General features: G+C 42.2%; 1 protein-coding gene across 3 annotated transcripts in view; it reads right to left on the bottom strand.

The window, feature by feature from the left end:
• The window catches only part of dnah1 (dynein, axonemal, heavy chain 1), a 431,328-nt gene that overhangs the window by 342,614 nt on the left and 75,756 nt on the right, over positions 1–12,958 (bottom strand). For all 3 annotated transcript variants that reach the window (XM_069936771.1, XM_069936773.1, XM_069936772.1), the window contains exons 10-11: positions 7,030–7,238; positions 3,376–3,674 (exon numbers count right to left, since the gene is read on the bottom strand). In XM_069936771.1, coding sequence (XP_069792872.1) covers positions 3,376–3,674; positions 7,030–7,238 — 508 coding nt within the window. The remainder of the gene's footprint in view (positions 1–3,375; positions 3,675–7,029; positions 7,239–12,958) is intronic.

The raw sequence follows: 12,958 nt of genomic DNA, 5'->3' as shown, positions 1-12,958 counted from the left end.
GAAAGGGAATTCAACATGTCATTACCATTTCTTGCCACTGAGATGGCTTCTCTTTTTTGCTATTCAGGTCATCCCAATGCAAAACAGTAAAGATCTGCAGTATATCGTCCTGTTATCTAGTAATTATTCTGCTACCTTCTGGTCATTTCAGTTGCAATGAATTCTTCAACATGGATCTGATACTTCTAATTATGAAGTTCATTCAAACCTGTATATAATGGACATTTCTGTGCCCTTGTTTACAAGGAGATTAGTATTGTACATAGCTCTTTTTTTTTTATTTTTTTTTTATTTTTTTATTTTTCACACCATAAATCACATTAGCCATGATATACACTTTTTCTTTTTCACACATATACAGTGACTTTTTCTCCCCCCCCCCTCCCTCCTCCCAAGCCACCCCCCCACCCCCCCCCTCTCATCCATTTTAGGTATATAATCTAGGTTGCATTAAACCCGTCAGACAATGTTGTCATTCAACAAAATTACACCAGAAATTCTACTGAGTCCATTCTTTTCTTTCCTTCTCCTTCCATCAACTTAGGTAATATTTGTTCCCGGTAGGTTTTCGCTATTGTATTTAATGTAAGGCTCCCATATTTGTTCGAATATTTCAATATTATTTCTTAAACTATATGTTATTTTTTCTAATGGAATACATTTATTCATTTCTATATACCATTGTTGTATTTTCAAATTATCTTCCAATTTCCAGGTTGACATAATACATTTTTTTGCTACGGCTAGGGCTATCTTAACAAATCTTTTTTGTGCATCCTCCAAATCAATTCCAAATTCTTTGTTTTTTATGTTACTTAGGAGCTGACATTTTATCATAACATATCTCCCTGCTGGATCTATTATTTCCTCTTCTATTTTAAATGGCACATTTTTACTAATTAATATAGCCACTCCTCTTGCTTTTGAATTATACGATGCTGCTGTTACATGTCCTACCCAATCTCTCTTTAATTTCTTGTGCTCCAATTCAGTTAAGTGTGTTTCTTGGATAAATGCTATATCAATTTTTTCCTTTTTCAGTAAATTTAGTAGTTTCTTCCTTTTAATTTGGTTATGTATTCCATTAATATTTAAAGTCATATAGTTCAGTGTAGCCATTTTATACTTTGTTTATCTTCTCTTTCCATTTTTCCATTATTACCTTTCCTCCTTTTCCATTTCTGTTTTCTTATTTTAAACTCTTTATAAGACAACATTCCTACAACATCAAACATTTTCCTTATTCTCCTATTTATATCTTCTTTATCCCCAATCTCCCCTTCCCCTCCTGAGTTGTCCTTTATCCCTTGTCGGACAACCACATCTCCCCTCTCCATTTGGGTTTGCGAATTCACTCGCAAGCGTCAACTGATTTTGCAGTGACCGCTATTCCCCCCCCCCACCCAGCCCCCCCCAGAAAAGATTTCGCTTTTCATATGTAACAAAGGTCACTCTTTTAATTCCCTCCTTATTCTCTCTATTCCATTACCTTCCCTTATTAATTCTTGTCTATACTATCTATATTTTCCTCTAAGTACAGATACATTCACGTATGCACATTGTATCTATTCACTCTTATACCTCTTTACCCACATACATATCAATCGTGATCATTTTTACTCTCATTACCCGTCTTCATCCCTCAGTCTATTTTTGTAATTGTTCTGCAAATTTTCGTGCTTCTTCTGGATCCGAGAATAGTCTGTTTTGTTGTCCTGGAATAAATATTTTCAATACCGCTGGATGCTTTAGTATAAATTTATACCCTTTCTTCCATAAAATTGCCTTTGCTGTATTGAACTCCTTTCTCTTCTTTAGGAGTTCAAAACTTATATCTGGATAAATGAAGATTTTTTGCCCTTTATACTCCAGTGGTTTGTTGCCCTCTCTTACTTTTTCCATTGTCTTCTCCAGTACCTTTTCTCTTGTAGTATATCTTAGGAATTTTACGACAATAGATCTTGGTTTTTGTTGTGGTTGTGGTTTAGAGGCCAATGCTCTATGTGCCCTTTCTATTTCCATTTCTTGCTGTAGTTCTGGACATCCTAGGGTCTTAGGGATCCAATCTTTTATAAACTCCCTCATATTCTTGCCTTCTTCATCTTCCTTAAGGCCCACTATCTTTATGTTATTTCTTCTGTTATAATTTTCCAATATATCTATTTTTTGAGCTAGCAGTTCTTGTGTCTCTATAGCTTTTTTATTAGATTCCTCCAATTTCTTTTTTAAGTCTTTTACCTCCATTTCTGCTGCTACTGCCCGCTCTTCCATCTTGTCCATTTTCTTTCCCATTTCTGTTAAGGTCATATCTATTTTGTTCATTTTCTCTCCTGTGTTGTTTATTCTTCTTCTTAAATCATTAAATTCCTGTGTCTGCCATTCTTTAAATGACTCCATGTATCCTCTAACAAGAGAAAGTATATCCTTTATCTTGCCTTTCCCTTCTTCTTCTATTTCACTGTACTCTTCCTCCTCTTCTTCCTCTGGGTTGGCCATCTGTTGTTTCTTTGTTTCCCTTTTCTTCTCTTCTTTCTTGTTTCCATTGTCTTCTGTGTTCTCTTCTTGCTGCAGGTGTTCTGCAGCTGTCGTTGCCGGCTGTGGAGATCGACTCCCCAGCTGGTCCCCCCTCCCGTCGGTGTGTTTTTTTTCATGCGCGATTGCGCACTTTTACTCGGCTCAGCGAGCCATTTTTGTAGTTCTATTTCTACCGACCTGAGGAAGCGGGTTTCTCTCTCCACAGCGGGCCTCTTCGGACAGGTAAGGCCTTCTCCTTCTTCCTCCGTTGTCTTCTCTTCCTCTCTTCTTACCGTTGATTTTGATTTTTCTTTTTTTGTCGCCATCTTCTTTCCACCTTTATACTCACGTTTCTTTAACTTTTATTTCTGTGCCTTTGTGTTTTCCCTTGTTTTTCCCGACTTTTCTGGAGTGGGCTGGAGTTCACCGTCCGGCCACTACTCCATCACGTGACCACTCCCCGTACATAGCTCTTGAAGGATAAAATTTTGCAATGATCTCTTTCAGTTCTGCCTGCTTTTGTTTTAATTTGTAATTTGAGACCAATCATCAGGAATGTTTATTCATAATGAGTGTAGAAAGAACAAAAGATGGAAAGAAGCAGCATAGCAAAGAAAACAGTCAACAATATTGAGCAAAAGAAGCATCAGCAGAAAATACAATTAGAAAATACAATTAGAAAAATAGTTCAATACATCATAGACATTTAATTGCTTCCATGTTAAAATTGTGCCTCTTACATTCTGTATTAAGCTACCAATAAGCTAACAAAATACAAATATAAAATATGTAATTTATCAGAAAGGTTTAGCAGACACAGGGAAAAACAATTTTACATGCAATTTAGCATGGAGATCTTACTTGAAATTGCTGTTAATGAGGTCATCACCCCATTGCATATCCTTGGAGCAATTGAGGGAACTATAGCAGGCATCAAGGATCATTTGGGTGTAGTTGACAAGGGAATCTTGCACAAGGTATCGGAGGGAGTCCTGAAGGTTATACTTGATCATTTCCATCAGCATGTGCAGCTTAGATTTGCGATAAACTTCCCAGTTAGATTCGTGCAAGTTAAACCAACCTTTCCGAACATCCCATAGGCTGCTACGTAGAACCTTTTTCAATGTATTGATCCAGCTATCACTAAGAAATAGTTGTATCTGAAATTCAATTGGAACAATTAAGTTATTAGGCTAAAAAGTGCACTGCACACAAAATGTGCAGAGGTTGCGTTGGTGGCCTACCCCAAAGTTGAGCAAGGTCCCTAGGTTGTCATGTACCATTTTCCTTAAAGTCTAAGATGTCAAACACAGTAGAACAGGCACTACATGAGATAACTTGTATAGGCTTCTTATTTTCAATTCCTTTTAACTTTATGTCAAAAAATAGCACCTGCAAAGTATCCTAGACATTGAAGACTTTAAACAATTCAATAATTTAAAGCAGGAATTTAAAGTGCAGAAACATACAATTTCAGTTAAAGAAAATATTTATGCCCTTATTTAATCCAATAGCAGAAAGGAAATTATAGACCTATTAGCCTAATATCAATGGTTGGGAAGTTGCTGGCGTCAATTGTCAAGGATGAGGTTACCGAGTACCTGGAGGTATATGACAAGATAGGCCAAAGTCAGCATGGTTTCCTGAAGGGAAAATCTTGCCTGACAAACTTACTGACATTTTTTAAGGAAACCACAAGCAGGCTAGCCAAAGGACACACAGTGGATGTCGTAGATTTGGACTTTCAAAAGGCATTTGACGTGGTGCCGGACATGAGGCTGCTTAATAAGAGTAATATAGGAAAGTCTGGAGAGACTGTGATTGAAGAAAAGGAAAACACAATGCTGGAAAAATTCAGAAGATCAAATGATGCACTTTATATAGCATATATAAAGTAAAAAAACAATGTTTTGGCCTTGAGCCCTTCTTCGTTATGAGCAAAATGTATGCAGGCACCCAAACAAGATGAGAGCCCATGGAATTACATTAGGATGGGTAGATTATTGGCTGATTGGCAGGAAGCATAGAGTGGGAATAAAGGGATCCTAATCTGTTTGGCTACCAGTTACCTGTGGTGTTCTACAGGGGGTCAACGTTGGGGTCACTTCTTTTTATGTTGTATGTTAACTATCTGGATTGTGGAATAAATGGCTTTGTAGCTATTTTTTCAGACAATACAGAGGTTGGTGGAGGGGCAGGTTGTGAGGTGGAACAGAGGCTGCAGAGAAAGATTGATTAAGAGAATGGTGTAGAGTCCGTCAAAAGAATCAAAGGCTTGTTGATCCAAGCCAAGGCTTTTATTAACTAGAAGACTGAAGCGTATCACATGTAGGTCGACCAGTCCAGAATTACCTGGTCTGGCTAGGAGCAATCCTTTAAGACCTGCCAGTAGGTGTGGCTACACTCTCAGCAAATCACAGTTATCCTACACTACAATCTATACATATACACATTGGTGATAGAATCTGTACTATCAGAAATGGGTAACGAATTGGCAAATGAAATACATTGTTGGAAAGTATATAATCATACACTTCTGTATAAGGAATAAAAGGGCAGACTATTATTTGGATGGAGAGAAAATTCAAAATTTGGAGGTACAAAGGGACTTGGGAGTCCTTGTGCAGGATATGCTATAGGTTAACGTCAAAGTTGAGATGGCGGTGAAAAAGGCGAATGCAATGTTGACATTCATATCTAGAGGAATGGGATACAAGAGCAGGGATGTAACATTGGGGCTTTATAAGGTATTGGTGAGGCCTCACTTAGAGTATGAGGTACAGTTTTGGGCTCCTTATTTAAAAAAAAAAGAATTAATTGGCATTGGAGAGTGTTCAGAGAAGATTCACAAGAATGATTACTGGAATGAAGGGATTAGCATATGAGGAACATTTTACAGCTCTTGGACTGAACACCTTGGAGTTCATAAGAATGAGGATGGACCTCATAGAAGCATTTTGAATGTTAAAAGGACTGGACGAGTAGATGTGGCAAAAATGTCCCATGGTAGGGGAGTCTAGGACGAGAAGGCATAACTTCAGCATTGAAGGGTATCCATTTAAAACAGATGCATAGAGTTCTCTTTAGCCAGAGAGTGATGAAATTCTGGAATTTACTACCATGGGCAGCTGTGAAGCCCAGGTCATTGGATGTATTTAAGGCAGAGATTGATAGGCATCTGAAAAGTCAACATATCAAAGGTTATGGGGAGAAGGCAGGGGAGTGAGGCTGAGTGGGAGAATAGATCAACTCCTGATGGAGTGAATTTGACAAACCAAATGGCCTACTTCTGCTCCTATATCTTATGGTCTTATGATTGGCTTTAAGCAGCCAAACTTTGTCAGGGTGTGCTTAGGGTATGATATCAGATTATGTCCCTTGAGGCTTAATTACTGCTTGGAGCCCACTCTATTTGGCAGATGTCTATCAGATGTAGGTTGAAAACAAGGTAGAGGTGATGGATCAACTTATCTGGACCTCAAAATCCAGAAGATATGTAGGGGAGCCTCAGGCAGCATATACAAGCAGTGAATAAAAAATTAAGAAAAATATCTGTACATGCTGGAATTCTGTATTCACAATACTTCAGGATGAGTTTTCTTTCTTTCCATGAACATGAAATCTGAATAGTTTCTCTTTTCACAGATGTTGTCTGACTTGCTGAGTGTTTCCAGCATTTTTTGCTTTATGTCTGGGGAGTGTGTCAGGTTTAAGGTTATTTTGCAGAAGTTAAGGTTTTGCATAAAACTAACATAAATTGACGCTTTGTACCACTCCAATACATCTTTCAGGAAACTATAAAAGTTCATCCCAGAAGCAGAGCATTCAACATTTTGAAGGAAGTGCATAGAAGGTATACCAGGATGATTTGGGAAATGAAGGGGTTAGCTTATGAGGAGGATTCAATAGCCTATTGGTGCTTAGAAGGATGAAGGGGACTTATAGATAAACATATAAAATCATGAAATGGATAAATAAGATACAAGGAAGGTTTTTTTTCTAGCAGATAAGACTGGAACTAAAAGACAGAACCTCAAGATTGAGGGGAGTATACTGAAGCAGAAAAAAAGGTGGAAATGCTTTTCCCCAGTGTGTAGTGAATCTGTGAATAGGTTTATGATTTTGGCATTCTTTTTCTCCTGTAGCAGTTATTTACATTGAAATTGTTTTTCAATATTATCACCTACTCAGTAATTCTACAAACTTCCTCTTACCTCGAACCAATGGAACTTCCACATTACTGTAGAACTGCTCATTATTGTTCCTTTTTTTAAGGAAGAGTCCCTGACCTTAAACATTGACCAATTTCTCTTTCCACAGATACTATTTGAATGGATGAACTCTTCCAGCAGTTTTCTGTTCTTGTTTCAGATTTCAACAGGTTTTATCTCTTTTATATTTCTATTGACCACCCCCCCCCAAAAAAAAGACAATAACTAGTATGCTTGGATCCACAATGATCAATGAATTGGTTACAAAAATAATAAAAAGAAATGGTGCCATCTAAACCAATACCTGTGCATGTGCCTGGGACTGAATCTGTTCAAATTCTTCTATTCGAACGCTTTTTATCAAGGTTACAAAGAAAAGAGACATGGCTGCCACTTTGTTGCATTCAGCCCGTACTTTACACAAGGCAACTATCACTTCTGGCTTCAAAAGAGTGTTAAAGGAAAATGCCTTTCTTTTTTGATGGAATGAATAATCTGGGAGTTGAACAAGGCCTGAGGAGAGAGAACAACATCATTACTATTTTCAACACAGAGGGCGACAAACTCAGAATGTACTGGAGAGCCAACAAAATGTTTAGAAATGAGCTTCCCTGCAGAGTTAAAAGCAACTGTTTGAAATATTAGAAGGAAACAGAACAGATGGCACAACATTGTTACAGTGCTGGTGACCGGGATCAAGGTTTGAATCCTGCTCTGTCTGTAAGGAGTTGGTACGTTCTCCCCATGTCTGTGTGAGTTTTGTCTGGGTATTCCTCCCACCATTCAAAACGTATTGTTTGTAGGTTAATTGGATGTAATTGGGCAGCACGGGCTCGTGGGCCAAAATGGCCGGTTACCATGATGTATGACTAAATTTAAATATAAAAGAGAAACTTGTTTCAAAAGATAAATTTGTTGGTGCTGAACAAAAATAAAAGAGAATCCTCAGTCGGTCAGGCTACATATGCAAGAGAAACAAAGTTAACGTTTCAAATATATGGCCTTCCTTCAGAACTACAACAATTAAAGGGTAAAAAAATTGAGATGCATTGTAAAGGGAATGGAGAGGCAAGATTATACACTAAGGCTTGTGATAGAGTGTAAAGTAGAAAAAGTGAAGTTAAAAAAATGAGTGGTAATTTAAACAAAATATATCTATCTGGAAAAATATTCAGTGAATGCTGGAAAAGTTAAATATAAATGCTAAAACTTGTGATTATCTGAAATTAATGCCTCAATGCTGAGGCTAGAAGGTTGCATGACCCACTAAAAGATGAGGCATATTAATTGTTTTTGTTGGAACAAATGTTGAAAACAGAGTGGAGACATGTGTGTGGGAGTTGGATGGAGAAATAAAGATTTCCCCCTTGTGTGAATCAGATTCACTTTCTGCAAGTGTACTATTCTTTCTTCCATCAATGGCATAATTCCCTTCGAGAAGTTATCTCTAGGTGGAGCTAGCCACTCGCAACATTGGACCTCTGCAAACTAAACATTGAGATCATTGAAATGATCAGGCAGCCTGGTAGAACACTACTGATATAGTCAAGGGGTACAGGTTGATTCATTGCTATCCCTGCATATTTTTAAAACTCCACAGAACTGAACTGCTTCCCAACTACCAGGTCCTTCAGTGTCCAAATCTTTGTCTCACATGGACGCTGAAAGACTAACTGAGTTCCTCCAGCATTTTGCTGTTTTTACTAAAATCACAGCAGCTGCAGACTTTTGTGTTTCACCCAACTACCAAGTATCAGCTGAATTTTAACTGTTTTGCTCTCTACACATCCAATCTGACCTGAAAATTACTTGAAAATGAAGGAAATGGGGGCAAGGCCATACAAAGGACTTAGACAGAGACGTTTTGGTTCAGCTCACCATGAAGGGTACTATATGGACAAAACTTGAAAATCAAAATTTATTTTATTAAAAATGGATAAAACTAGCACAAAAAGGCCAAGGCAGCCAAGAACAAAAATTGAAGAACTTCCTATTCAACCAGAACATTGGGTGAAAGTCCGAAAGGGAGCAGTGCTAAAATGGCAACAGGACTGGCAGAACCAGGTAAAACTGGAGTTGGGTTAAAAATTGGGCATCATCCTGGAAAAAATTGAGAATTTGAGTAACCGGTAAATGGTGATGAGAGAAAATGACTGAAATAAAAGAGATTGTTGAAGACCTGATGGAGAGAGTAGTCAAGCAGAGAGTGAATTGATGAAAATGCATTAAAAACTTGAGGCTTTGGGGAAAAAAGCCAGAGAATGGGAGTCGGATAAACAAGGACTGCTTGACAAAAGTGACCATTTGGAGAACTTTAGTCGACGATACAATGTCTGAATTATTGGACTAAAGGAAGGAATTGAGGGAAGAGACCTGGTGAACTTTTTTCAAAAATGGATCCCATAAGTGTTGGGAGAAGATAAATTTGGAGAAAAGTTACATCTCAAGAGAGTTCACCGGACACTCGGACCCAGAAGAGCCAGCGACCAAGACCAGTTCTGGTGAGACTTTTAAGGTACCGAAAATGGGAGATAATTCTCAGAGCAGCATATGAATGTTGGGCGTTACCAGTTGCCCCAATAATTACAGAGTCAAAGACTGAGGGGAACGATAGGTTTTATTACACAAGAGACTGCTGGCCCAGGTCAAGGCTGGGAAAAATGAGGTGAGGAAGAGGGGACTCAACATTTATGGCCTGGGTCACATGGGAGGAGTCCAGGGAGGAGTCTAGGAGGGCTGGCCAGCCTGTACATACAACTATATCGTTACATTCACCACCTCTTTTTAAATAGAAACCACTGGGAACAATCAGAGAAAAAAAAGGGGGGGAGTGGACTGAAAGGCAGACACTCCCTCAAACTCTGATTAGAGATTTAGTCACACGGGCAACTTCCTCCTTCTGCCGGCCGCCGAGGGGCCGCCATGTCCATGTGTCACTCCTGCATAGAGGAGGCTGTTGCGGGTAAGTCTGAGGCAGGAACTGTCTGGGTCAGGGTGCTGGCAGGGGACTCCTTGGGGAATGGGAGGTCCGCTGCCTTATGGGGGGGTAGGTTCCTGAATGTTCAGCGGTGAGGCAGGCAACTTGGACTCCAGGGTCGTGCTCCTGTGCAGTGCAATCAGATCCACAGTCTGGTTGGTGGCTGGCAGGGCCGTTTCGGGGTCTCTGACCCTCGCCAGGTCTCGGATCAGTGCAGTGTCCTCGTGGCTATCAGGGTACCTCACAAACACATATTGGGGGTTGGCGTGAATGAGGTGCACTACTTCCACCAGTGGGTCAGTCTTATGGCCCCTGATGTGCTTCAGTAGCAGGACCAACCCTTCCTGGGGTTGCCAACCAGGGAGGAATGGATGAACCATTCGCCAATCTCCTAGGGAAAGCAAAGAGGGGTTCATACAGGGTGGTGTTAGTAGCGGTGTATAGCAACAACCTTTGTTGTTGACCTCACCAAAGCCTTCGACACCGTGAGCAGGAAAGGGCTTTGGCAAATACTAGAGCGCATCGGATGTCCCCCAAAGTTCCTCAACATGATTATCCAACTGCACGAAAACCAACAAGGTCGGGTCAGATACAGCAATGAGCTCTCTGAACCCTTCTCCATTAACAATGGCGTGAAGCAAGGCTGTGTTCTCGCACCAACCCTCTTTTCAATCTTCTTCAGCATGATGCTGAACCAAGCCATGAAAGACCCCAACAATGAAGACGCTGTTTACATCCGGTACCGCACGGATGGCAGTCTCTTCAATCTGAGGCGCCTGCAAGCTCACACCAAGACACAAGAGAAACTTGTCCGTGAACTACTCTTTGCAGATGATGCCGCTTTAGTTGCCCATTCAGAGCCAGCTCTTCAGCGCTTGACGTCCTGCTTTGCGGAAACTGCCAAAATGTTTGGCCTGGAAGTCAGCCTGAAGAAAACTGAGGTCCTCCATCAGCCAGCTCCCCACCATGACTACCAGCCCCCCCACATCTCCATCGGGCACACAAAACTCAAAACGGTCAACCAGTTTACCTATCTCGGCTGCACCATTTCATCAGATGCAAGGATCGACAATGAGATAGACAACAGACTCGCCAAGGCAAATAGCGCCTTTGGAAGACTACACAAAAGAGTCTGGAAAAACAACCAACTGAAAAACCTCACAAAGATAAGCGTATACAGAGCCGTTGTCATACCCACACTCCTGTTCGGCTCCGAATCATGGGTCCTCTACCGGCACCACCTACGGCTCCTAGAACGCTTCCACCAGCGTTGTCTCCGCTCCATCCTCAACATCCATTGGAGCGCTCACACCCCTAACGTCGAGGTACTCGAGATGGCAGAGGTCAACAGCATCGAGTCCACGCTGCTGAAGATCCAGCTGCGCTGGATGGGTCACGTCTCCAGAATGGAGGACCATCGCCTTCCCAAGATCGTATTATATGGCGAGCTCTCCACTGGCCACCGTGACAGAGGTGCACCAAGGAAAAGGTACAAGGACTGCCTAAAGAAATCTCTTGGTGCCTGCCACATTGACCACCGCCAGTGGGCTGATAACGCCTCAAACCGTGCATCTTGGCGCCTCACAGTTTGGCGGGCAGCAGCCTCCTTTGAAGAAGACCGCAGAGCCCACCTCACTGACAAAAGGCAAAGGAGGAAAAACCCAACACCCAACCCCAACCAACCAATTTTCCCTTGCAACCGCTGCAATCGTGTCTGCCTGTCCCGCATCGGACTGGTCAGCCACAAACGAGCCTGCAGCTGACGTGGACTTTTTACCCCCTCCATAAATCTTCGTCCGCGAAGCCAAGCCAAAGAAAGAAAGATAGCAACAACCGGATGGCGTGGAGAGCCTTAGGCGTGTCCTGCTGGCAGGACACGTGCATGTTCTTTGACCTGAGGGCCAGGAGCACTGTCTTCCAGACAGTGGCATTCTCCCTTTCCACCTGGCCATTACCCCTAGGGTTATAGCTGGTGGTCCTGCTGGTGGCTATGCCTCTGGCTAGGAAGTACTGTTGCAGCTCCTCACTCATGAATGAGGATCTCTGATCACTATGAATATAGTTGGGGTACCCAAACAGGGTGAAAATGCTACGTAGCTCCTTAGTAACTGTCGTCGAGGTCATATCCGGGCAGGGAATAGCAAAGGGGAATCTGGAGAATTCATCTTCCACCGTCAGGAAGTAGGTGTTCCTATGGAGGTTGGGAGGGGGCCCTTGAAATCGACATTGAGTCGTTCGAAGGGGCATGTGGCCTTAATGAGGTGTGCCTTTTCAGGCCGGTAGAACTGTGGCTTACATTCGGCGCAGATCTGGCAGCATCTGGTTGTGAACTGGATGTCCTCAACGGAATACGGGCGGTTGGGAGTCTTAACAAAATGGTACAGCCTCATGACTCCGGGGTGGCACAGATTGTCGTGCAGGGCCTGGAAACAGTCGAGGTGCGTGCTGGCGTACGTCCCTCGGGATAGGCATCTGGGGGATCAGAGTTTGCCTGGCCGATACAAGAACTCGATCCTCCACCTAAGAATCTTGTCACTTTTGATTTTACCCCGCTGTTTTGTATTGAACATGAAGGCCACTGCCCTCTGGAAGGTCAGCAGGGTAAACCTTTTACTGGCAAGGTAATACCACCAGTGACGCACCACCTCAACAATTGCTTGTGTCTCCTTCTTGACGGAGGAGTGCCGTACTTCGGAACCAGGCAGGGTGCGGGAGAGAAGCGCTACAGGCCTGCCTGCCTAAGTGTGCAGCCAGTGCAAAGTCGGAGGCATCGCTCTCCATCTGGAAGGGGATGGATTCATCCACGGCATGCATTGTGGCCTTTGTGATGTCTTCTCGGATCTGGTGAAATGTAGCCTGAGCTTCTGCTGATAATGGGAAGGTTGTGGACTTAATCAGGGGGTGGGCTTTATCACCATAATTGGGCACCCATTGTGCGTAGTAGGAAAACAGCCTTCGGGGTGTTTGGCACTGGGAGCTCCATGAGTGGTCGCATGCGGTCAGGGTCCAGGGCAATGACACTATGTACCACTACGCATCTGTTAAGGGCCAGGCAATCTGTATTAAACACGCACTTGTCCTTATTGTACATCAAGTTGAGGGACTTAGCCGTACGCAAGAACTTGGCAAGGTTAGCATCGTGGTCCTGCTGGTCGTGGCCGCAGTTGGTGACATTGTCGAGATATGGGAACGTTGCCATCAGCTTGTGCTCCTCCACCATCCAGTCAATAACCCTCTTAAAAGCAGAGACACCGTT

This window comes from Narcine bancroftii, chromosome 5 (assembly GCF_036971445.1).
Source record: "Narcine bancroftii isolate sNarBan1 chromosome 5, sNarBan1.hap1, whole genome shotgun sequence".
Taxonomy (NCBI): Eukaryota; Metazoa; Chordata; class Chondrichthyes; order Torpediniformes; family Narcinidae; genus Narcine; species Narcine bancroftii.
Note: the sequence above shows the minus strand (reverse complement) of the source record. Positions and strands in the feature narration are given on the sequence as shown.